Source organism: Euwallacea fornicatus, chromosome 9 (genome assembly GCF_040115645.1).
Source record: "Euwallacea fornicatus isolate EFF26 chromosome 9, ASM4011564v1, whole genome shotgun sequence".
Taxonomy (NCBI): domain Eukaryota; kingdom Metazoa; phylum Arthropoda; class Insecta; order Coleoptera; family Curculionidae; genus Euwallacea; species Euwallacea fornicatus.
The window spans coordinates 5,261,126-5,286,994 of NC_089549.1; the positions used below are offsets into that span (position 1 = coordinate 5,261,126).

The 25,869-nt window shown below is 35.0% G+C and overlaps 1 protein-coding gene across 3 annotated transcripts in view; it reads left to right on the plus strand.

Annotated features, from left to right (window-relative positions):
• Positions 1–25,869, plus strand: part of LOC136341191 (uncharacterized) — a 35,322-nt gene that overhangs the window by 6,064 nt on the left and 3,389 nt on the right. Inside the window, exons 2-4 of one of the 3 annotated variants that reach the window (XM_066285882.1) lie at positions 18,497–18,546; positions 24,427–24,665; positions 24,722–25,853. In XM_066285882.1, coding sequence (XP_066141979.1) covers positions 24,446–24,665; positions 24,722–25,853 — 1,352 coding nt within the window. In that variant the 5' untranslated portion in view covers positions 18,497–18,546; positions 24,427–24,445. Of the gene's footprint in view, positions 1–18,496; positions 18,547–19,609; positions 19,769–24,426; positions 24,666–24,721; positions 25,854–25,869 lie in introns of those variants that run through there. The other 2 variants (XM_066285884.1, XM_066285883.1) reach the window with 2 other exon arrangements.

Here is a 25,869-nt window from a genome sequence, read left to right on the forward strand (position 1 = left end):
GAATTATCAGGAAAACTGTAACACTCGGTATATAGGTATGTTTGGTTAAATCGATTCAGAATCACGTAATCTATCACCCCCTAAAATTATTGTATCGACTTGCCGGACACCCTGTATATCATATATCTGTGCAACTTCATATGGCTTCAGAGCTCAGCAAGTAGACGTTAGTTTTCACTACGAGATGGCTAAAAACTGTACCTAGCTAATTGCACCTACTCTTCCAACAGTACTTCACTGCAAGGTGGAAGAGTAGGAACTCAAACTCAACAGTTGTGTGAGCGCCAGTTCAAATTTCCCGTGCGAAAACTTAAGACGATAAATTATTAAATGAATATTCATTTGATTAATTAGGAGGCCATTTTGGTTACAGTTTTAACGCTTTTTTTACGTGTTTTCATGTTCTTCTTATAAGATTTTAGGGGATGCATATTTTCAGTCACAGTGAGATAGGAAACGTTACGGAACGTGCTGACTTCTAGGCGTTCCTTTGCATATAATTCCTCCCGTTTCAGTTTAAAAATAAGATCTACTAAATCTAATGATTCAAGACGAATTTTAAAGTGGGAAAGAAAGAAAAGTCACTTCCTGTGCCTAATTTTAAACTTAAGAGACCATGCAGACAGCCATCAGGCTCAGGCAGTCGATAGTAGTTCTCAAAATATCACGGCTAAATGCAAATAGCACTGTAAGGTGCATAGGCGGGGAATGTACGTGTTTTCAATCTAACATAGGAATTCTCATTATTCAGCATCTTAAGAAATTCTTCCTTTATTAAGCACAGCACTATATGGAACAAGTTGGCAAATAAATTAAGGCGACTTCATATATGTAGGTAAGAGTATTGTGTTTCTCCACCACTGGTCAAGTTGCTTTGTAGTGGTTCGTTCACCCATAAGGTCCATTGAAATACCCAGTTTATTGCCTGTTTATTTTAGAATTAATACTCGGGAAAAATTGGCTTAACCAGCAATAAGGCTGGGAATAAAAAAAGTTCGACTATCTTCAAGACTGAAGAAAAATTCCTTGATGGATATAGCCACATACATATAGCCATTACTCATTCATGTTCATTGATTCTTTTCTTTCCTGATCCTGTTCACGTGGGATTAGCTGGTTGTGAGGCGCCAATGTGGGATTCAACACAATGTTGTATGGATCCTGAATGGTGATTAATGTATAATGTATGTTAATGCTGCCCCTGATGGCATATTTATCCATTAATATGATAAATGTACAGGGTGTAACATATCGTCATGGAAATGTTTCAGGGAGCGATAATACACTGCAAAATATTTAAAAAAACGTTTATAGACTCGTGGTCAAAAACGCGCCATTTTTGATACACATTTTTTTCTCGCATTCTGTTATTTTTTATATACAGGGTGTCCGGAAAGGCCATGTCATCAATTCTAAAGGTTATAGAGAGAGCTAATAGAATGCTAGTACTTCATATAAGTAAAATTTCTAGTTATCTTCGTTACCAAGTTATTCGCTTTCACAGTAAGAAGTTAAAAAAAACATTTTTGCAGCTTCGACAGCATTATCTTCCGCAAGTCCAAACATTCGATGCATATCTGGATACTTCTCGTTGCTAAACTCCAAAATATTATTAAAATAACTCGTGTTGATTATAATGAATGTGGACGTGAAAACTCATTCATTAAAAAAATGATTGAGTTTAGACGAGAAGTTTCGACTTCCCCTGTATAAGGAAGTCATATAAAACATCTATCTACATATGAAAATAAACACGACTATGAGTTATTGGTACCACCTAACTTTCATTGTCGCCATGATAACTGTTTAAAAGTTACAGCAAAAATATATTTTTTTAACTTCTTAATTTGAGAGCGAATAACTTGGTAACGAAGGCCGGTAGGATTTCTTTTTATATGAAAAATTGTCGTTATTTAAGCCTTCTCTATAACTCCTAGAACTTATAACAGTACCTCACCGGACACCCTGTATGCCTTGAGTTAAACTTGTCAAATTTCATTAATTTAAATATTTTCATTAAGACCCTCTATAACAAAAAGTTAAATTCGTGGGTAGCCAAATACAGGGTGTTAATTTTTTGTGGGTCATGTACTATTTTATGTTTTGTATCTTTATTTGGAATACCCTGTATAAATTCTGACACGAAATGTAAATTCCTTCTTCGATCCTTTGACTGTTTGGTCTTTCGCAGTATTTTCGTATCTTTCGCAGTTTTCGTAGATTTTTTAAAACTATCTATCGATGCAAATTAAAAAAGTCCGACGTAGATATCCCATTGTCTAATCTCGGATCGGCTTTCAATTTTAATACTTTTGTTTGAATTTTTGAAATTTTGCATTTTCAAAAATTTAACTCAGGGCACACGAGCGAAAAACGGAAAATATAAGAAAAAATGTGAAACTTTGCCACCTTGTATATCGAAAATGGTGCGTTTTTGACTATACATCCATCAGCATTCTTTTTTGTTCTGCGAAGTACTGTCGTACCCTGAAGTATCTCCATGATGATATGTTCCACCTGTGTAATAGGTTTTAACGAATGAAATTCCTGGGTTTGCTTGCTATGAAGAAGAGAAATTCTTAATTGCACCAGGTTTAACATATATCTAGGGCAATGTTTTTTTTAATTAATTAAAACTTTAAGTTTAAAAAGCAGGCCACGTTTCGGTAATAGGCAATAACTTCCCATTTTGTTGATTTAGAGTTATTAATATTGAAAGCAAGCGTTAATTGCAATGTTAATCTAGGCGGAACGGTTAATTTACGACCGATAATAATGAGCTTTAAATTTGCGAGGAAAGTGTTTTTTTGATGCAATAATTAAAGGAGTCAATGTCAGGACTAATTTAAAGAAAATCGCTGTCCTTAACTAATCAACCAGCGTTTCTTAGCCTTAAACCCTCCGAGACAAATTGGAGGATTTATTATCTTTTCAGGGGTGGGAATCAACCCGATTCCAAGAAACCATAAAAAATTGTTTAACGTTGCTCCAGGATGTGAATGCATTATGTACCCTTTTTATCTTCAGTATCTGATTACAAATCCTAGAAATCCTGTTCGATCTTGTATACTTAATGCTGACAAAAACAAGCATGTAATCCTGTTTATAAAGCGACCAGATTAAGCTAAAATATTTGTGGCAATTTTGTTACGCAACTTCGACATGTTTCAGCAAGTCTAAAAATGCTTAATATATGCACAAATGTTGTATTTTGACCTTTATATGTATAATGTACGAGGAAAAGAATGGTAATAACCGTCAAGGTTGCGAAGTTGAGAGACAAGTGAATTTAAATTGATTAGGCCAGTTTTTTTTAATTGATGATTGCGTAACAGTTATTGTAAATTCCAATAATCCACTTAATTTACATCATATGGTACATAAAAAGGGTTTATATAAGACATGGCCCCTTATAGAGACGAGTTTGTCTTTAGATCAGTGCACTCACTTCTTTGTACGGCAAATACTCCAACCAGCATCGAAAATAACTAAAGTATCACACACACGTTAATTAAATAAAATATTATTTTTTTGTAGGAAATAGTTTAAGTTTGGCATTTTTTCCTTTTACTCATAAATAGGTACTTTGCAAGCCTATACTGGGTGATTCACGGTCGACATTAGAATAGATGTTTACGAAGTATGGAACACATGATTTTTCTGAAACCTTGCAAACATGGGCATCGGTCTTGTTCTAGCTACGTGAAATATTTTCAGCAATGTAACTGTGAATAAGAAAGTAAGTGGTAACAGCTCCGATATATTAAATGGGATACCCTGCGCATTCCTTCTTTTTAGGTTCGCATTTCTTTTTGGCATTTTTTTCGTAATAATTCCTGTTCTTATCTCTAGTGACTTTCAAAATATTAATTAATATTCATATATTTTTATAAAAACAAAGGCCCTATATAAAATTTAAAAAATATATAAAATTTTCGTTTAAACCCTATTCAAATTCAGAATTTGCAGAAATTTTGGAAAGTGTTTCTGGAAGGTCCACGAATTTGTCCTATGTAGAAAAAGATGGAGTGGGTCAAAATTAAGACTTTTATTGTTAGGCAGACACTAAACTGGCCTAAAGTGCGTTTTCTTAATGAAACACTCTGTATATTGAAAACAGGCAATTCCATTCCCTTTGAAAAAATATGAAAATATGGGAACATAAAGATGATCATGCTGTAACTCAAGCCGTTCGAAAGTTCCAACCTACGAAGGAGCAAAAATTTCCATATTTAAAATGTCCATATTTTCAATAAAGTTTCGGAATATATTCGATATTTCGTCATCATACCCATATTTCTAGAATAAAGTATGATGTTGTATGACGTATTATTAGGGTTTAAAGCCAAATCCGAAAGTGTGGAGGCATACCTGGAGTCCCGTTCAAATTAAAATTTAAATCCCGATGCAGATTTGTGAGACACCCCGTATTTTTCAAATTATATCCACCCTACACCGCTACCTCTATCTTATAACTTTTGATATAAACCGTTCTCCTATTTCTACGAGGTTTTGAGATAATTCTTGTCATATAACATCTGGGGCATCCTGTATACATATAACTTAAATATTCGTCTTCGAATATCACATGTTTTGCTTGCTCAAAAGTGTTACAACCGTTATAGACCCAATTTATATTGATCCTTAACTACTTCGCATACTAAAAAATGTTTCGTTGTAATTATTAATGTTGATATTGAGCATAATGTACGAAATCATGCAGGGTGGCTCAGTGGTGGACATATACAGGATGTCGCGAAAAACAAGGGCTAATCTGCTAACTACTTAATCTTTGAGCGTAAAAAAATATCAATATGGACTGTTTTTTGTCTAAGCTTAAAGGTATACGGGATGTTAAAATTTCCTTTCACTTATATTTTTCAGTAGATGCAAACATTGACAAATAAATGGCCAATGATCTAATACGAAAGAAGTTTGGTATGGAAAAAGAAGGTCTAATATGAGAAAGAAATATCACCCTGTAGATTTAAGAGGAAAATTAAGAAGTCTATACATTTTACAAATATCAATTTATATCTCAAAAACTGTAGTTACTATTAAGAGAGAAATAATTTAAATTCAACTTTAACACGTTGGAAATAAGAATCTAATTTGCTACCGCTTACGCTTTTGGGCCTCCTATTTTTTATTGACTTTCTTTCTGAGACATTCTGTATGTCGACACTGAAATTGAGAAAAATTTCTAGAACTAACATCTATAATGAACTTTTAAAATTCGTCACTCAGCATTCAGTAAAATTCACAGTAAGATTTTCTAATAAGTGATTTTACACTAGAAAAATAAAGATTTAATTCGTGCTTTTGTGCATGGTAATGAGAAAAATGAGGAGTGCTGACGACTTCAATGACTACACCTTCGAAGCCTCCCATGAATTTTTGCTGGGTGGAAGGAACTGCTTCGGCAGCGTCGGTTTTGGCTTCATATCTATCAGACCTACTTCTGCATAAACAGTAAAAATTTCAAACTTAAACTCTTTATCACAGGAAATAAATCTCTCATTCAACAATAAAGCAACGTCCTCCAGCACGGTTCCATCCAATTTAACTCTAACAATAATGCTTATATTCCCTGTAAAAAATTAATTGCTTAACACTGATAAATACCTCTTATAATGTTTTTTTCACGATGATAGGATTGTGTAACAAGAAATTTGCGAGTCTGTACCAGGGATTTACAACCCCATGTTGTGGGATATTTTAGAGCACGTAAATTGAGGGTTTGAGAAGACACATTAATTACTAAATCGCTGACAAAAAGGCGACTGCATGTGCGTTATACTTAAGTTACCTGGTTATGTTTACTCTCCAAGAATACATAAACAGCTTTTTGTGATGGAATTCGCTAACAGTTACTTCTCAATCTATTCCATCTAGATAGGCAGAAGTGGTACACATTGTGTGCCATTATACTGTTGTTCGCTGCAAGACTGTGACCTTGCCTTTTTCGATATCATCATGACCATAAAATACTTTTGAGTTGCTTCATGGATAAATTTGGATATTAGACCCTGATTAAGGTCAGTGACGTCTCGATTTTGAGAATAAAATGATTAAATATAAAATAAATTTAAAAATTTTCATTTTTAGAGATTCATTTTTGGATTTAACAAGCGGACCGCGATCTGAACCGTACATCGATTCTGCGGGCGTTTACGATAATTTGAAGTCGATCTATTGGTTTTTGCCTATGACAAAAATTCGCTGAGAATGACACTGTTTTTTGACAAAATGGACCCGAAATGACTCGCGTTCAGAGGCTGATTTTGGATTCTGAGAACCAGATAGGGTCAGTCTCGTCCGTCGATGCTGAGAATATAATCATTTTCTATCAAGCGACTGCTATTGCAGTCGCTTGATAGATTTAAAATATTAAAACCTTACCTAAGTCAGGTAATTGGTTTCAACCCTAATAGAAATTTGCCCAGCGCGACTCTGGCTTTGGCCTAAAATTTTCAGCTTTCAAAGCCTCATTGTGAATGAAAAAAAAATTTAATGACTTGTTTTCTTCTCTCTCGTGTGAGCCATCGCCACTGCTTACCATCTATAAAGTAAAATAGAAATCGTGATTTCAGTGAGAAATTCATCGACGTGGTGACACATTATTGTTCCTAGATAGATGTTTATAAGGCAAGAAAATATTTAACTGCCGCAGTCGCAACAATTTCTATACAGGTGATAGAGACCATGCAAATAACAGGTTGGGCAACAACACGCAACCAATCGACTGAAATGACCGCAGCATGTTCTTGGTCCGACCAAATTTATTCTGGTCAAAACTGTGTCAATACCATGCAAATAATTTCATTACGCAGTTACGCTGTAAATTCGATGGCAATCATAAGTTTCCAAGAGTTGATGATTAGTGGAAAAGCAATTTACACCCCGCAGCATTTGCCCGCTCGTAAAGTTTATTCATAAGCCATACTTAAAGTTACTGTAAACGACACATAAATACCTAAATATACAGAGTGTGCCATTTAAATCTGTGATGGAAGATTACTCAAAATCGGTACGTTGTATGAAGAAAAGTTTCAAATAAAGGTTGTCGGGTAAAGAGGGCGACATGTCATGAACATAGTGACTTTTAGCCAAATCGGTACGCTGCAGCAAAAAACTAAGCACGACCCTGCGATCAAATCGAACAAGTGCCTGAAGAATGTTTTTCCTTTACTTCAATATTGTCCCAAACAGTAAAGTTTTGAAAAATTTTGAAAATGGTCGAAATTTGAAAAACGCCCTCTAACGCCGTGGACTGTAAATATATTGAAATACGGTTTTCGCCATTAATGTTCTCTCAATAATCCAGCTCTTGACATTTATGTTAGGTTTTCCCTATCTAGCCGGGAAATGGGGTTTTCCTGTCAAAACACTCCAAATCCGAACACTCTGTACGGGGTGTTGCCGAATAGGTGGTAGAAAATTGAACGGACAAATCCTAAGCCAAATTTGAGACGAAAAGTTCATATAAAGACCTGTTTAGAAATGCTTTGGCTTCTATCTACAGGGTGTTAAAAAACACTCCTTTTCGTTTTTTTTTTATTGCTGGTATATTTTTTATCGAAACTTGTTGAAAATTTGTACATATCATACGCCGAGTGTTTTCCTCAAACAGAAATTTTTGGACTTAGATGCCATATACGGAATGATGCGGATTGATGGATCTTAAGCTCTCATTTATCGCATTTTTTTCTGTTAATATGTTGAATTTTTTAGACAAATTTCTGAAATTCGCATTGAGTTTTCTCACTTTCCAGTCTCTTGCAAAATTTTCATTTCGTATTCACTTCGATCAATTTAAACGATAAAGTATCACTCAGCGAAGTTGGCCATGAATTTTTTTTTGCATTTGTTTGCTGTCAAGTTTGACAACTGCAGTTTCCTGAAACTGCCAAAAAACCATTGTTTTTTTGGCAGCGTCGGTAAAAACACAAAAATATTTTTTAACACCCTGTAGATTGAAGTCAAAGTATTTTTGAACATGTGTTCATATGAACAGTTCGTCTCAAATTTGGCTTAAAATTCACCCATAAAAATGTTTTATCATCTATTCAGGAACACCCTGTATATAGATCTTTAAACATTCTTGGTGATTAATTAAATTTATGCAAGACTCCGGTCTACTCATCAATTGCATGACTCAAATGGTATTCGTGTAACCCAAATATGGCAAGCAATGGAAGAAATCGTAATGACACAATAATGTTTATTATAATGTATATGCGTGGAAAACGTTTATTATTTTGCTGTAAATTGTTATTGTGGTGAAAAAGCCTGCCCCCACCTAAGAGAGCCGTATTGCCTTAATAACGAACCAACTGCCTTATCGAGAGCTTTATTAACAATTATTTCGAAACATTGTAGTTTATTAACAAAAGTTTTAGTAGAAATAGGATTGAGAACCTGTCAGACACATGGTTGATAAATTTGTCATTTAGTTTATAAGCGGTGATCGGTTTGGTTCATTTGAACTAGGCCGGAACGCGAATGCTTTAGGTGATTCAACCATCAGTGCCTGGTGCACAGCGTACTGGTGGTTAACTGATGGTTGGTTGACACCATAAACCATATACATAGAACGTGGTTACCTATTCAAATATGAGCGAGAGGGTACCATGCATGGAAAATAATAGAATTTCATACATGCCAGGTGTATTTTTAAAAACTTGCAACTTTCAAGATTCTAGTAGTGCAAACTAAAGATAAAAATGCTGATACGCGTTGGCCTTAAATACAAATAAATAAAATAAATTAAAATATGATCTAAAATGAAGGGGGAAGTGGGAGAGTGAAAAGAGTTATTACCCCCGATGGACAGTATCGCAAGAGAGGCAACCTCTGTGCTTTTCTTTAATAGAGAACATAGGTCAAGTGACACATCAATTTAAAAGCCTTCAAATTCTCTAAATAACCGTGCCGAAATTTTGTTTTTTTTTATTCACGTTTTTCCGTAAATCTTAATTTTTCAAGAGATGTTCGTAATACATTCCGTTGATCTTCATCCAATAATGTAAACGATCTTCAAGCTCTCGTCGCAGTTCTTCAACCATCTGTTGCGGAATGTTTCGACAAGCTTCTACAAATCTTCAATGTAGTACTTGAAGATCCTGTACAAGAGTCACGCAAACCACGCTTTTAAGGTATCCCCGAAGGAAGAAGTCGAGAGGTGCAAGATCCGAAGACTTAGCCACTCGATGGTACGTACATCTTCTGCCAATCCATCTATCAGGAAAATTATTGTCAAGAAACTGTCGAACCGGTAAAGCTTAATATGGAGAAGCACCATCTTGTTGGAAATGTAATAAATCTCCATGTAACATTGATGTCCATTCTTATTCGTTCTTCTTTTGATAATTTTACGGTATGATGAATTTTTTCGACTAAATTTGAATAAACAAAACAAAATGTTAGCACAGTTGGTTATGACATTTAAAGATCTTTAAAATGATGTGTCGCTCGACTAATTTTCCTTATTAAAAAAAAAACGAGGGGGTGGCCACCCCTGCGATATTGTCGATCGGAGGTGAGAGCTTTTTTCATTTTTCCCTTTTCCCATCCATTCTAAAGTCACGTCTCAGCATTTTATTTTTAGTTTGTATTTCTAGAAATTTGGTAGAAGGCAAGTTTTTAAGAATTCACTCGGTGTACAGGGTGTTTAAAAAAGACGCGGCAGTATTTACAGAGGTGATTCCTCAGGTCATTTTATGACAAAAGTTGCTATAAACGTAGGTCCGTAGCTGTATTGCTTCCAAGACACAGGGTGTTAATTTATTTTATTAATAACGGTTTTTGAAAAATAATTCAAATATCTTTTGACCGATTATTTTTAAGTTTGGTAGTGTTCTTTGCAGTGATGATGGGCTGATTTGACTCCAACTAGATTAAAATTATTAAGTCCGGTGGCGTCAGGGGAGGACACCTTAACCAAATTTATTGACAAAAGAATGTACGCAACTGACTTGAATTAAGTTTCGATATTTTTTTAGGTGAGCCAACCAAAAAGCCAATTTTTTTGTTTCTTAAATTTTCGTCGTATCTTGCTTCGTTCACCAAAAAAATATATAAAAACCATTTTATTGGATGTCCATTTATTATAAATAAAAAAATATTTTTAAATGAATTAGTTTGTCAATAAATCCACTTTAAGCCCCCCCCCCCTGACGCCGTTGGACTTAATAATTTTTATCTGGTTCGAGCCAATTCAGCCATTTTCAAAAACCGCTACTAAAAAAGAATTGACCACCCTGTGTCCTGGAAACAATACATTTCCGGACCTATGTTTATCGGAATTTTTTCCCATAAAATGACGTGAGTAATCACTCCCTTAAATATTTCCGCGTCTTTTTTGACCACCCTGTATACATACACATGTAAAGCAGTCAAACAGGACGAAATTTTACAGTTTCGTGCTCGTCAGAGCAGAATTCTAATGTAACCAGTAGAAGCATTTTAATCAAAGTGTATTCTTAAAACAACATTTCGAGTCTGTTTTCTTCACGATCCATCAACTATAAAGCCAATCGCATATCGCATTATTCGAAATTACTGTTGATTCCACCAGAACACCATAAATGTGGCGACGCACCTTCTGGTTTGCCTGTCAAAGACAACAGATGCAAAACTAATAAAAATATAGATAATAATAATCACCCCGTTTAGCCATACTTAAGTATATGCTATAAAAAACTGAGGTCAAGGATATAAGTACATATATTATTGTTTATTTGGTTTGAAAGTTGGTGCCAGAGGGGCAACTGGTGCTACTTAAATTCACCTGACCAAAACGAGTTTCGCCATTTTCTTTCTACTTTCTCGCTTTATTTTCGTCTAACCGGTCTGTGAAATCCGTGTAAAAGGAAGGATATTATTAATCGATCGTCTAAAAGGAAATCGAGATTCATGTTCGTTTTGACGTGTCGAAATCTGCAATGTGTTTATTAACACATATTGCACGGACGGCTTCCTGCAAAGAACGCATTCCTGATTCCGGCAATTTCCTACTTTTCTCAGGAATCATGAGCGCGATTGAGTCACAATAATTAGTGCATTATACAACGATCACGAAATAAAAAAAAAGAAGCTTTTTCTATTATTAAAAAAAATATACAGGGTTATTCACGCTATACGGCACGGAATATTGTGGCTAAAATACGAGGCTTTCAAAAGGTTTCACTTTTGAGCTATATGGGGATCTATTATGGCTATTTTTTTAAATTATTTTTATATTATACAGGGTGTCCGAAAAGCTCTAAAAGTATCAAAGTTGTGTTTTTTTAAACGGAACCCTCTGTATATTATTGCATTTTTGGATTCTCCGATAAAAATAAATGTGTGTTTTAATAAGGTTTACTATACCTAAAACTTAAGGTTTTTTAAATAATTTGAATTTTATCAAAATTTGACCTAATTTTCATGTTTTAAACACTTAAGAAGTATTTAAGTTATGCAAGTGTAATTTACAGTGCAGTGTAACAATAGATCATATTTTATATCCCAATCATGATAAACTTGCCATTTTATACAGGGTGTGCAAAAATTAAAACTAATGAAATAAGAACTTTAAGTGACTATAACTTGATTAATTTGAATACAATGCTATATTTTTTAACTTACCAGAGTATGTAATTTTTAATTACCTATTGAATGGTATTAGGGTGTTCATCACTAAGTCTTCGCGTTTTTACAGAATACGCTAAATCATTGTTCTTTGCGCCATTTGGTGTTATTTAGTTCAAAGTTCTAAATCACATATCAACTATAACATAAAACAGAAAAAAAATATTCATAATAGATGTTCGAAATGTCTACCGTCCATTTCTACGCATTTACAAATTCTGTTTTTAAAACTACTAACTCTGGAAAGCATTGGCGGAGTAACAGTTTCAAACGCATCTGTTATACCTGTTTTCATATCCTGTGAAGTTGTCGGAGGCGTATTGTAGACAATTCCTTTTATGTATCCCCACAAAAAGAAATCTAGTGGAGTTAAGTCCGGCGATCTGGAGGGCCAATTTTGATATTCATTTATTCCAATCCACCTTTTTTTAAAGTTGGCATTTAAAAATTGTCGAACCTCGCGATGATAATGAGGCGGAGCTCCATCCAATTGAAACCACATAGTGGTCCTAATAGATAAAGGGACTTTTTCTAATAATACTGGAAATTGGTGTAAAAGGAAATTTAGAAACATCATACCATTTAAAGGTCCTTCAAAAAAATACGGTCCAATTAAATATGGGCCCAGTATTCCACCCCACACATTAACGGACCATCTATTCTGATTTCTCATGACTCTGTATTCATGATGATTCCAATCAGAATAGTAATGAAAGTTTGGAAGAATTGGAATTTTTAACTAAATAACACCAAATGGCGCAAAGAACAATGATTTAGCGTATTCTGTAAAAACGCGAAGACTTAGTGATGAACACCCTAATACCATTCAATAGGTAATTAAAAATTACATACTCTGGTAAGTTAAAAAATATAGCATTGTATTCAAATTAATCAAGTTATAGTCACTTAAAGTTCTTATTTTATTAGTTTTAATTTTTGCACACCCTGTATAAAATGGCAAGTTTATCATGATTGGGATATAAAATATGATCTATTGTTACACTGCACTGTAAATTACACTTGCATAACTTAAATACTTCTTAAGTGTTTAAAACGTGAAAATTACGTCAAATTTTAATAAAATTAAAATTATTTAAAAAACCTTAAGGTTTAGGTATAGTAAACCTTATTAAAACAGACATTTATTTTGATCGGAGAATCCAAAAATGCAATAATATACAGAGGGTTCCATTTAAAAAAACACAACTTTGATACTTTTAGAGCTTTTCGGACACCCTGAATAATATAAAAATAATTTAAAAAAATAGCCATAATAGATCCCCATATAGCCCAAAAGTGAAACCTTTTGAAAGCCTCGTATTTTAGCCACAATATTCCGCGCCGTATAGCGTGAATAAACCTGTATACAGGGTTCGCCATTACTCCGGCCTCGGTTCCTGGTGTCTTTTTATAAATATCAATATGAAATGTTTAGTACAGTGCTCATTTATTAGAAGGAAAATACATTAAACATTTTTTAAATTGGTTGCGGCGTTGCCATATTAAAGAAATTTCTTTAAAAATGCAGCATCAGAAAACAATTATCACAAAACTAGTGTTTTTTGAAATTTTGAAATTTATTTTTGTAAAGTTGTAAATGAAAGTCAGAGGTACTTAAAAACTTTAAAACATTTTTTTAATGCACCATACTTTTTTATATAAGAGCGCTAATTTGCAAATTAAACAAATTGCTGAAACTCGTTTTTATTAATGGTACCCATGATTTTTTTCAAGTCCTAATGTAGTTTTTAATTCTCGATTAATTTGCAATAACATCTTTTCATCTAACATTTACAGTTATGGAGATATTTACAAAATTTCAATCAAATTGCAACAGGCATTATTATAATCCAACAGATTTATTCTAGTAGGCTTTGCTTCTATTTAACAAAAGCACAAATTACTTATTTCATTTAGTTGTCATATTACCTGTCACTACCTTTTAATATGGCAACGCCGCAACCAGTTTAAAAAATGTTTAATGTATTTTCCTTCTAAATTAAGGTTTCATCAAACGGCATAAAAAAAATTATGGGTTGCTATTTAAAAAATTATAACTTTATGCTGCCCAGCGAAAACGGAACACTCTGTATAAACAAAAATATTATTAAATCAAGCAGCTTTCCAATAAAAATGAGTACTGTACTAAACATTTCAAATTGATATTTATACAAGGACACCAGGAACCAAGGCCGGAGTAATGGCGAACCCTGTATACAGGGTGCCTCATGATAGCATTAAAAATATTTAGGACATTAAACTGTGAATGGTTTAAGAAGAAAAGTTCATTTGAACATAGGTCTGTTTGCGCTTCCTGTGTGAAATACAGGATGGGATTTTTTTTTAAGTTTTTCCCTAATAAGATCATTCTGGCATTGAATATTTTTATAAAAATTGGGGAGTACAAAATAGGTGTAGAAGCACAGCTTTTTAAGGAAAGTCGACGTTTTTCATTTCGCCAGTAGCGTCCCCATTAATGTGACCGTGAACAATTAAACGAAAAGTGTGACACTTCACTGATTGCTTCAATAAAAATAATTTTCTGAATGCTGTGTAGATCTGTGAAAAAACAATTTCTTAAATATTTTTCGTAACGTTTGCCGTTTTCGTGGACAAAAATAAAAATTAGCAATCTGCTGCTAAGAAATCGCATAATACATTTGTTTAACACAATAAAAAAAGTTCACCGGTGATTTTTCAGAGTGGGAGATAATATGAGAAAAAGCGGGGCATGCGTTATTGCAAGGGTGTTCTGAACACCGTACTTAATCGTATTTTTATGAGTGACGTAATATACTTAATTTAAGTATTGTAGTTTTAATACGAGTTAAAAAATTACGCTTTTTATAAAACGAAATATATGGAGCTTTTAGAAAATTATTTTTGTTTTTTAATCTGTGGGGTGTTGTATTTTCCGTTTAATATATTCAGGGTCACATCAACGGAAGCGCCACTGGTCAAATTAAAAACATTGTTTTTCCTTTACAAGATGTGTCTCTACATCTATTTTACCCTTCCCAATTTTGAATAAAACATTTAATATCGGATCGGACTTACTCAAAAAAATACACACACATTCTATACATACACATACAGTGCGCGACAATAAAATAGCACACAGTGAAATTTATGTCAAAAGTCATTTGTAATGCATTTTATTTAATAATTTTTTGTTAACTTATGTAATACATAACAAAGGAGAATGATTGCTTTACAATTTTTATGGAAAAGAGGTGTTAATAAATAATACAATCAAAATCGTGAAAAGTTGACGCGACAAAATAATAGCACATTCTTCAAAAATAACTAATATTACAATTATTTAATTAACAAAACTTAATACATTTTTAAGCTAGTACTTTGTACTACCACCTTTATTTTTTATCATCTCTATAAGACGATCTGGTATTGATTTGAATAATTTTTTAATATATTTTCTAGGAATCTTATTCCATTCATAAATAATACAATTTTTTAAATCTTCTGCATTATTAAATTGTCTGCCATTTTTGTACACAGCTCTTGCAAGTTTACCCCAACAATTTTCGATTATACTCAAATTGGGTGATCTTGCTGGCCATTCCAAAATAGTAATATTATTCGTTTCAAAATACTCTTTAACGCACTTTGCGGTGTGTACAGCTGCGCTGTCTTGTTGGAAAATAAAATTTTCTCCTGATATTTGTGTAGCGTACTTTTTAAGTTGTGTATCAATTAATTTTATGTACTCACGACTATTTAACCGTCCTTTAATAAAATTCAATTCAGTCTTTCCTCTATACCCGATACCAGCCCAAATCATAAGGCTGCCTCCACCCATTTGCCGACGACTTAAATAAACTTCCTCCTTTCTCAAATCATGATAGTAATGATTCCACCCATCTAGTCCATCAAGATTAAACTTTCTTTCATCACTAAATATAACTTATTTTAATTTTTTTATAGATTTCAGTTGTTTTGTCGCAAACTGCAAACGAGCCTCTTTGTGCCTTGAAGATAGGGGTGGCTTCTTTTTCAGTTTTTGATGTTGTATGATTGAGGAATGTTGAAGTACACGTTGTACGTTTCTGATATTAGTATTTATGCCCACTGAATCAGCTATTTCTCTGGCCGTAGCAAAAGAGTTTGATGCTGCTCTCAAAATAGCACGTTTCTCACGGTCTGTTAAAGCTGGTGGTCTGCCCTTACCTTTTTTTTTGCCATAATTACTGGGATTTTTAATTAAATTATATATTACTTTGCGGCTTCTACCCACAATTTTGGCAATTCTTAATATGGAATATTTTTCTTTCCATAGGCATAGAATCTTAGCGATTTCACTCTCATTTAACTTTGTACCTCGCCCCATGACTTCGAAAATTGAATGGTATTTGTGTTTATTTATATTGCGTATGGGTTTCATCCTTCATAAAAAAAGATTAAGCATAAATACTTCAAATTACTATTCGCTGAATCACCGCAGAGATAAATCAAACCAAAATGTGCTATTATTTTGTCGCGTCAACTTTTCACGATTTTGATTGTATTATTTATTAACACCTCTTTTCCATAAAAATTGTAAAGCAATCATTCTCCTTTGTTATGTATTACATAAGTTAACAAAAAATTATTAAATAAAATGCATTACAAATGACTTTTGACATAAATTTCACTGTGTGCTATTTTATTGTCGCGCACTGTATGTCCAAAATTATTGCATATGAATGTTTGGTAAAATCAAAAGACTTTCCAAGTAATATTTATTTCTAAAGTTAATCAGGACTTACTTTCGACCACATGGAAAAGATATTTCTGTTTTTTTTTTTTCACTTCATTTTGTGATAGACCCTGTTGTAACAAAGTTACTATTCGACATCTGTTAAAGTACGAAATGACACTTCTTGGCATTTCTATACGATATTAGCGTGGTCAGAATGGTAGAACACCTCAAATAACACTAATCCGGAGGGCAAGAATTTATAAATTCTGATAAAATATAAATAAACATTTCTTATCTTGCTTAATTTTTTGTTAAAGTTGGTGCAAAAGATGTAAACAATACATACCTACCACATATTTAATTTCAAAAAACCAGAAATAGTCTTTTCATCGATATGCAATCATTTTGGACATGTGTATATACAGGGTGGGGCACCAAGAGCGCCTCGGGGTATTACGTCCTTATTAATAATTTTATTGAAAATTTTTTTTAGAAGTGTATGTAGGACCTCACAAGGTACATTTTAAAAATATTTTCATTTATACAGGGTGTATATAAAAAAAGATACATCTCAAACATATGTTTTTTTTTAATGGGACACCCTATATTTTATTACATATTTGGAATTATAAGAAGAAAATAGTGCCAATTATTATAAAACACATTGGGTCTAAAACAATTGCTTCTCGAGAAATTTTAGAAAATATAAAAATGCAAGAGTTGAGAAAAATTTCTTTTGTTAGGTGAAATGAGTTACTTGGCTATTATTTTTTTACTATTATTTCTTAAGTACAAACTAATCTTCAAACTAGAATGAATTATTTACTAAACTGATATACAGGGTAAGCAAAAAGAGTGGTCAAATTTTACTCTTTTATAATTTAGCATAACTTTCTTATTTCAAATGGAATATATACATTTTTATGTGTTACTTAGAATCACTAATTAATTCCCTTTCAATTGATACTACAGCGTTCTATATCTATCTTTTACCGTTTTCCCATAATATGAAATTTTATATTTATTATTTATATTTATATATAGGTAAAAATCCCGTAAACGAAGAGAGATATCGGGATTGAACAAGAATACCTTTTTTGCGTAAAAATAGACGCTTCTTCAATGCATTGAATAAAATTTGGCCTTAGTTGCACTCATAAAAAAATATGACCAAATATATCTAAGCGGTGGGTTGTAACTAGCGCCCTCTAGAAATTTAGTAAAAATTAGATCAAAATCCTTATTTGACATCTTACAAAACCTAAGTACACCGATTTTGGTGTTGATGCTATGAAAACACAAAAAGTTATTAAGGAATTTTAAAATAAAATTTTAACTTTTAACACCCTGTAACTCTGAAACGCGCAACATCGATATAAGGCATGTTGCGTTCAATCGTCATATTTTGGTGTCCCCTATCTCGGGTGTCGCCATGTCCCATTCCCAATGAATCACCCTGTATATATATATAGATTTTAAAAAATTTAGAAACAAAATTGTTGTAATTTCTATTATTTAAAAAATTTGGCAATAATCAAAAATACTCTGCAGCAAAACGTTTAATAAAAATTTTGTTCAAATAAAAGATATGCATCTTTGAAGGTCTACAAAGATCTGCAAAAAATACCCGGTTACTATTTGAGAAAAAAAAATCTCCTTAAAATGACCTTAAAGTGACGTTTTGACTAAAAGTCACTATCTTCATGACATGTCCCCCTCTCCACCGCACAACTTTTATTTGAAACTTTTTTCATACAACGTGCCGTTTTTGAGTAATCTTTAATCACAGCTTTCAATAGGACAACCCTATATATATACATATATATCACCCTGTATTGTAGATAGAAAGAGATAACGGAGCCATGTTCATATGACGATGATATTTTTCTCAAAGTCGTCAACAGGTTTACCGCCAGAATATTTGACAGACTCTTATGAAACATCCTGTATACAATAATATTGCTCGTCGAATAGCAATTTAACATACATAATTATTTAAAAAAATAATTCTATGCGTTATGTGAAATTTTAATTTATCGGTTGAGGTACTCTTCTTCTGCTCTGTTTATAAAATCCATAAGTTACGTAATGACCGATATTATTGTACATTTTGGCGGAGTTTTTGTTATATCACTACTAATTAAGTAATTTTTCTTGTTCCAGATTATCTCAACCATGACCCAAAACTAAAGATTATCTAAAAGTAATAATAGGTGAGTTATGGTAGATACTAAATCAATGCTTCACCGGGTATGTTAGAATCACTTTGATTTTATCGTGATCATACCAGAAACTTATTTTCAACGAGAGCAGCAAGGAAATCGGCTTTTTAGTCGTTGCAAGGCAGCCTCTGTTTTACCCCTTTCGAAATCATTCTGTGCCTCACTGTTATAACGAAAATATTAACTTTAAATTCTCTATTTTGAAATTCCAAATTGAAATATGAAAAACTTGCTAAGAGAACGTCGTCCGTCCATTCCGGCAGTTTTTTCGACTTTTTAAGACTTTCAGTACGGCACTGCACTTTGGTGGGAGCTGGTTAGAAGTTCTGCGTTTTCAGGCTCTAATTTTGTATGTTAAAAACCTATCAAAGTCAGCGTCTTGCACTGATTCTAAGACTTTATTGAGAACTGATCTCTGTTTAGTTGGTCAAAAGCAGTAATAGGTAGGTTGTGAGAGGCATTAAATCGATGGCTCGCTGGGTGTACCTTCGGAGTAATTTTGATTTTGTCGTCATCAGACCAGAAACTGATTTGTAACAAGAACTGGAAAATGGTCAACGTTTCGCGTTAGTCAATTTTAACAGCCATGCAAATGGGAAGGTATTTCGTCTTATCAAAACTTGGCATTAAAAATATCAATTTTATGCAATAGGAAGTGATATTGGATGATTCTACCGGTTTTCTCGGAATAACTGTTTCTGCTGAGCAAGCAAAGAACCATATATTTGTCATGAGTTGTTATAAATTTATTCTAAAATGGACTTCGATTTGCTTACCTTTATGTTGACCGCGTTTACCCCACTCTCAGTCCGTCCCGCGAAAATAACCCGATTTGTCTCTTTTTTAGATGACTTCGGGAGTTAAATTTTATTTCAACAAGTCGAAAAAGTATTTTCGCAGAATCCCAATTAAATCCATAATCTCCGACCCGAACTTAATCAGACGCACATTCCTCGGTTAAACCCGGTCATAAATCCTCGATTTGCACTTTCCACGTTATATTTCAAATCTCTACAATACTTAATCACTTTTATTTGAAGCAAGTAACTGCCATTTATGGTCGATTCCGGGCATTGAAGTCTCAATATCTTAGCAAATATTAAACCATGATAACACCGGCTGTTTAAAGTGTTGGTTGATTAATTATTGGAAGTGGTTGGGCCTCAGAGTAATACACGAAGTGCCTAAATAATGGATTACATCTGCGGTTAAGGTCAGTAACTTCTGATATTTTTTTATTAGACCTTAATTTTTCGTATAATTAGTGTGAGAGAATATTAATGAGTCAGGTTAGCTAGCTAACTTGATCAGGAATTTTGGGTTAGTTCGGGTTTGATAAGGCTGATTTCCACTTTCTTCTGAATAAGGAAAGGTGACTGAACATTTTTCAGACCATGCAGCATCTACTAAACTAAGCAACCAGACGGTCGTAATGACCCAGCGGACGTTGAATGTATTTCTCGGAACCGGCCTTAACTGAGGGTTACCGTACCCTGAACCCGAGATGTTTGAACTTTATCGAGGTGTATGATGGTACTTTGAATCCGAACATCTGTGGCTTTCGGTACAGGTCAAGGGGCGATGTGTACCATACATACCTTCGCTCCTCTCATTTTTTTGCCCATAAAAAGTTGAGGGAATCTATGAATCACCCCCCGTTCGCTCTTATCCTGTTGCAGTTAATCATAATTAGCCCTCCTGTCGATATAAGGGTAGTTCGATGATTGCGTGGCCACTTAATTATTGTGTGCGTGTGTGCATAGGGGAGTTTTTACGAATGCTTATTTCACCAAGATCGATGTACTTATAAGTAAAGCGCCGATATACAGAGTGTTCGTTCCTGGAATTCAACCTCGGAGATGTTGGTAGTCCTAAGAGATACAAGGTTGGTTGAATTGGGGTAGAGTTGCGCTAATTGCAGTAAAAAAATATGAAGTTTAAAATTTGGAACATTCCGATAACTCTCCGAGACATGAGGAAAAACTGAAATTTCTGTATTTTTTCCTCGGCTTATTTGACGAGGTAATTCAAAATTACCGGCACGTCATCATCGAAATTGCTTCTACAACGTGGCGATGATACATTTGAAATCCGACGTTTCGATTTTCGGCAACCATCATAAGTTTTGTCTTTTTGCACGAGTTTCTTAAGACAATTAAAAGAGCGAAACAGACGAACAATGAACTTTGTGCGAATCAATAACTGGCTCACATACACAAATTGAACAAAAGGGATTTGATTTTGTAATCATAATTTACTTTAAACCAATGTGTAATGTAACAATCTCGCAATATTCCACTTACAAAACAAAAATAGCAGTAGTCTGGTTTGTTTCCTAAAAAATATACCTAAAGAGGTGTTCCGATCAAGTCGAACCTACTGAGAAAGGAAAATTGGGGAATAATTGTATTTGGTTCGGTGTGGACGAAACTGGGGGTACAACAATACTCGAGGGTAGATATCGTGATATATTTACGATGGCTGCCACCCAACTTAACGAGAAAAATCTCCCAAATTAAAAAAGACTGTTACAAAATTGGACGGCCCTCCGGGACAAATGATGCTTATTAAACTCACTGAATTTTTGAACAAATTTACAGAATTCAAACCATCATCAAATATCAGACGTAGTCAAAGGAATTCCGGCCGTTCAGAGTCCCCCTCAAGATGCGACTTTCATATTTCTACGTTTAAATACAGGGAAAAGTAAAAAATTCGTGTCGAACTTGATGAGTTGATAGACGACATTGTGTCAAAAAATTCTTGCATGTAAACCCCTATTTGAAAATAAGACGTTTTAGCTCAGGAACGATTTTTGTCTAAAAATGTGACGTCTTCTCGTTGACGCTAAAAGACATCAATGTTTAAATAATTTTCATTAAAGACATTTATTGAAACGTTCCTATGGAGATGCCTATGGTTCCAACATGACGGTGCACAAGCACATTTAGCTCCACATGTCGAAGATCACCAAACCTACGATTTATTGTGTAAGAGATCGGAAGATGAAGATCTGTCAATTGTCCTGCCCGAAGTCCCGATTTAACTTCGTTGGATTTTTTCCTCTAGGGTTTTATCAAGTTCGTGGTCTGCAAAACTCCTGTAGCCACCCACAACGAACTGTTGGGGACAGTGTCTTTTCGTACAGCAACATCCGCCCATGCTGCAAAGGGTGCACGATTCCACGATTCGACGGACAAATTTATGTGACAAAGTGAAGGGTCGGCATTTTCAACAATTATTATTTTTGCGTTGTTTTTAATGGAAATTACCTAAATATCGATGACTGTTAGTGTCAAGGAGAAAACATTACATTTTTTGATAAAAATTGCTCTAGAGCCAAAACGGCTCTACTGAGGGTTTATAAGCAAACATTTTCTACCACAATGCCCTCTATAACTCCTTGGAGTTTGGCGGCACTTCTCTGAAACACCCTGTATACTCAAATGGCCAGGATGGGCGTCGAAAGGGCCTTCTCTCATTTTAAGAACGTACTTAGCTATAGAAAAGAGGATTTTCTGTAGAAGTTTTCCTGTTGAGCGCGAGAAGCGTGGTTCGTAGATGAACCTAAACATAAAAGTGTTTGTAATTAATAACTTAATATTAATGAATTTTTGCGCAAGGACATGAATAAATTGCATGGATGTTAACATTTATTATTTTCTTTGGTCTCTTTAATTTTAATTTTATTTCACGAGTATATTTCGCGAAAATTCCCTGCTTTCCCGAGCGCTTGTTTAAAATTTTTTACGCCTGTAAGTCCGCACTTCGCTCACATGTATTCTTTGAAATTCTCTCAAAGCAAGCTCAGAATACCAATCGACATTGAATCAAACTATTGTTCGAAGCATGCGAAAGTAAAAGTTTCAATGACGGATTGCGAATTGATCTCATAGTGACAATGACCATAACAGGTGATCAGCGAAAAAAGACCAACGGCAGGGGGTGATCGGTAAACACAGGGCGTTGATCAAACAATTCGCGATTTACCATCAAAGATTTGTCCAACAGGTGCTTCGATCCCCGCCATGGCTTTTGGTGACTTGGTTTTTTTCCAACGATCACCCTATACTGTGCTAATTAATGATGAGAACGCTTTATTATAATTATTATTATGTTGTTTCCATTTCACGCCATGGAATCCGCTTTCTTCGTTTTCATTCTACTTTTACCGCATACAGCAATAAAGCCGTAAAAGCTTCATTCATTGAATTCAGATCGACGTGAATACCCCATAAAAACGCAGCGAACACCACTACAACCGATTGTCCCGGCAATCGTCCGCATTAGATATAAGTTAAATGTCTGTGCATTGGGTGTTGCCTACACCCAACAACGAAGATATGGGTGGGCGGCTACCCGGGACGGCAGTCCAGGAAGGGCGGCCGTCTTTCACGGTCGGCGGTTTTCCATGGGGGACAGGGGGGCAGTGATTGAAAATTTCGCCCAGAGCGCAAGATTGGCTAAGGCCGGCCCTGCCTATGCCGTCCTAACTTTGACAATCCCCAAATTCTGAATAACGCAAATGATCTCTCCTGTCTGGAGCAGTTGGATGATAAACGAAAACCACACAACTAACTAAAAGTTGCGTTAAGTCCTTTTAAATGGCGCTACAAATCATGGCTTAAGCCGGTCTCTTTGGCGTGGACGAGCACGATTACGAGCCTTCATTCCATGAAGAGGAGATATACAAGTTTTACCGTTTCTCTTTTAACACCACTGACACATTGCCCGCAAGGTACCTTTTACCAGTTCCCAGACCCAACGCGGTGGGTTCCCACATATGGCAGATTATTTGCGGCTTCGTGTTATGCTCTTCGAGGGTTCGATTCTTGCCTGCATGTTTATGGGATCTAATTGACAGGGAAATCTTCAGATTGGCCGCATTGTAACGTTAAAGCAGGCAAAGGCCATCGACATGGTGAATCTTGGTGATGTTATGGCATAGCTGCATGTTTCCATTTATGTGTTTAGAAAAGAGGTTTTAATTTAGTTTCTCTCCGGAAATTACCCATCTCAAGTGGTTCTGATATAATTAAATTCACAACTTTCTCTCCCGAAAGTATGATAGGCATATATTATAATTTTTTTTTTTAATGTCGTTTGGGCCGTTTCCACTCGTCTTCATCATCTTCATTATTTCTGGGATCGTTCCTCGGACCAAATGCATGGGACTCGGCATAAGTATCATTCTCCCCGATTGTGTTAACACGCGTACAAACCCATATTTCCATGTCACCGCTCTCCCATCTGAATGTATAGAAATCCTGAAGGTTATTTGGTTGAAATGTACATTTCCGTTGTGCTCCAAATTTGAAACGTTTTAAGAAATTTCACATTGAATAGAAACAAACGAATTAATACTTTGTTGTTCGGTATTACTTCGACGCCACATGCCCCTAACTAAATGCCCAGAGGGCCGATGCACATTTGCCTGTGTTGATACTGGTGTTTTGAGCCCTTTAAATTACTTCATTGAAGGGAGTTTCACTCCCCGTTTTTCCTAAATTTCGGCCGGGTAGGGTCAACATTGGAATGTCTGAATTTCAGCCTTCAAACGGGTGGTGAATGTAATTTTCTGAAAAATGAACTTTTTGAGGGATCGAAAAGTTCACCATTTTTTATTGCTCGATCACCATTGTCAAAAATGTTTAAAGGGGGAAGACGAAAGCTGTTTGTAATTAGGAAAAGTCTCAGCTTCGCAGTTCGTTATAAATTAACAAAATAGCACAGCATCGTTGCCTATAGTTTAAAAAAATGAAAACGAGATAATGATGAAAATTTGAGCTATTGAACTGGTTGCTCCGCCGCACTCCCCGCTCCAACACAGCACCCTGAACAAAGCCATGATGCCGCAATTTTCGGTTTCAGTTTCCTGATTTCCTTCATCATGTCCTCATCAGCTATTTGCCACAATTTCGTTCAGAACGCCTGGAAAAAAGAACTTTGCTCCAACTGCTTCAAGTCCAAAGATGAACATTCTGCCCCTGCAAAACCCAAGACTGTTGCGTTAGTCTCTTGCAGTACTATAACCGGCATTATCCGAGATCCCAAGAAATTAAAGCCCAAGTTAAACGTTGAATTCACTCAGCAGTTAACACAATGCATAGGTAAGTATCCCGCCTCTGTTTCAAGACATAATCTTCCTTATAATTATGTATAAAAGGTTATGGAGGTGAAGACTGGCTGTCCGACGAGGAAAATTATGAGGACGTGGCAAATGAACCTGGAGATATCAGCAGTGACGACTTGTTGACTGATACCGATGATGAGGAGCAAATAAAGGAAATCCAGAAGTTGACTAAAGAAAACACGAATTTTAACACTGTTTCACTCGGAGATGTGATTGAAGAAAAGAAGAGCTACGCCCATTTGATGTTGGGCAAGCCGGTTGTTAACTCCGAGGGAAAGAAACAAACTCTTTTGGTCACAGTAACTCCGTTTGGGGAAGATAGCACTCCCAGAAAATTCAACACTACCTACTCCAATAAGAGAGGAAGTGCCAAGACAGGTACAGCCGTAAATGATGACGATACCACCGAGAAATCTTTGCTGGATGAAATATCAGAAACTTTGGAGAAAAGCAATAATTCCATTCTAGGCCGAAGAAAAACTCCGTTAAGAGAAACGGAACTCAGTAACCTCAATGGCAGCAACAAGGAAAATGTAAACAATAGTGACAAGAAAGACCTGGAATTATCTAACAGTAAAGGGGACCGTAAAGTTAGTTTAACTAGGACTCCAGCTTTGAAGGCTGAGAAACCCGCACTTTATCACCAGACTTCCACAGCCAGAATTGAACTGCTCAATTCGAAAAACATTAAGAAGAACGGGGCAACAAGCGACAAATCTAATGATAAGAACAATAATAATGAGATGAGTTTATCTGAGAGTGATCAAAAATTGGCGAAAAATATCATGTCTTCGTCAAATTTCATCAAAAACGAGAGGCAGAGTTGCGAGAATCCCTCGGAAATTTTAAATCAAAGCCGGGAGCAAGCAGGGAAGCCCGATGGTCGTGAAGATCCTAAAGCAGCCCTGGAATTGCCTGCTTTGCCCCTCACCCCTCCCCCATCCATGGAAAATCAGACATCGTTCCTTCATCCAATTGTGACGACTCCCAACTATCATCCACCCCTCTATGAGAAGCCCAAGATTCCGTCAAAGCCCGCTACAGTGCTAATTCGAAAACCTATTCTAGTTCAGAATATCATTAACCTCCCAAATAGTAGCAACCAACCCATGACCACTTTCACTAATAGAGACTCCCATGATTCTAATAGTGATGCTGATGCTAAGTAGGTGCTTTCAGGA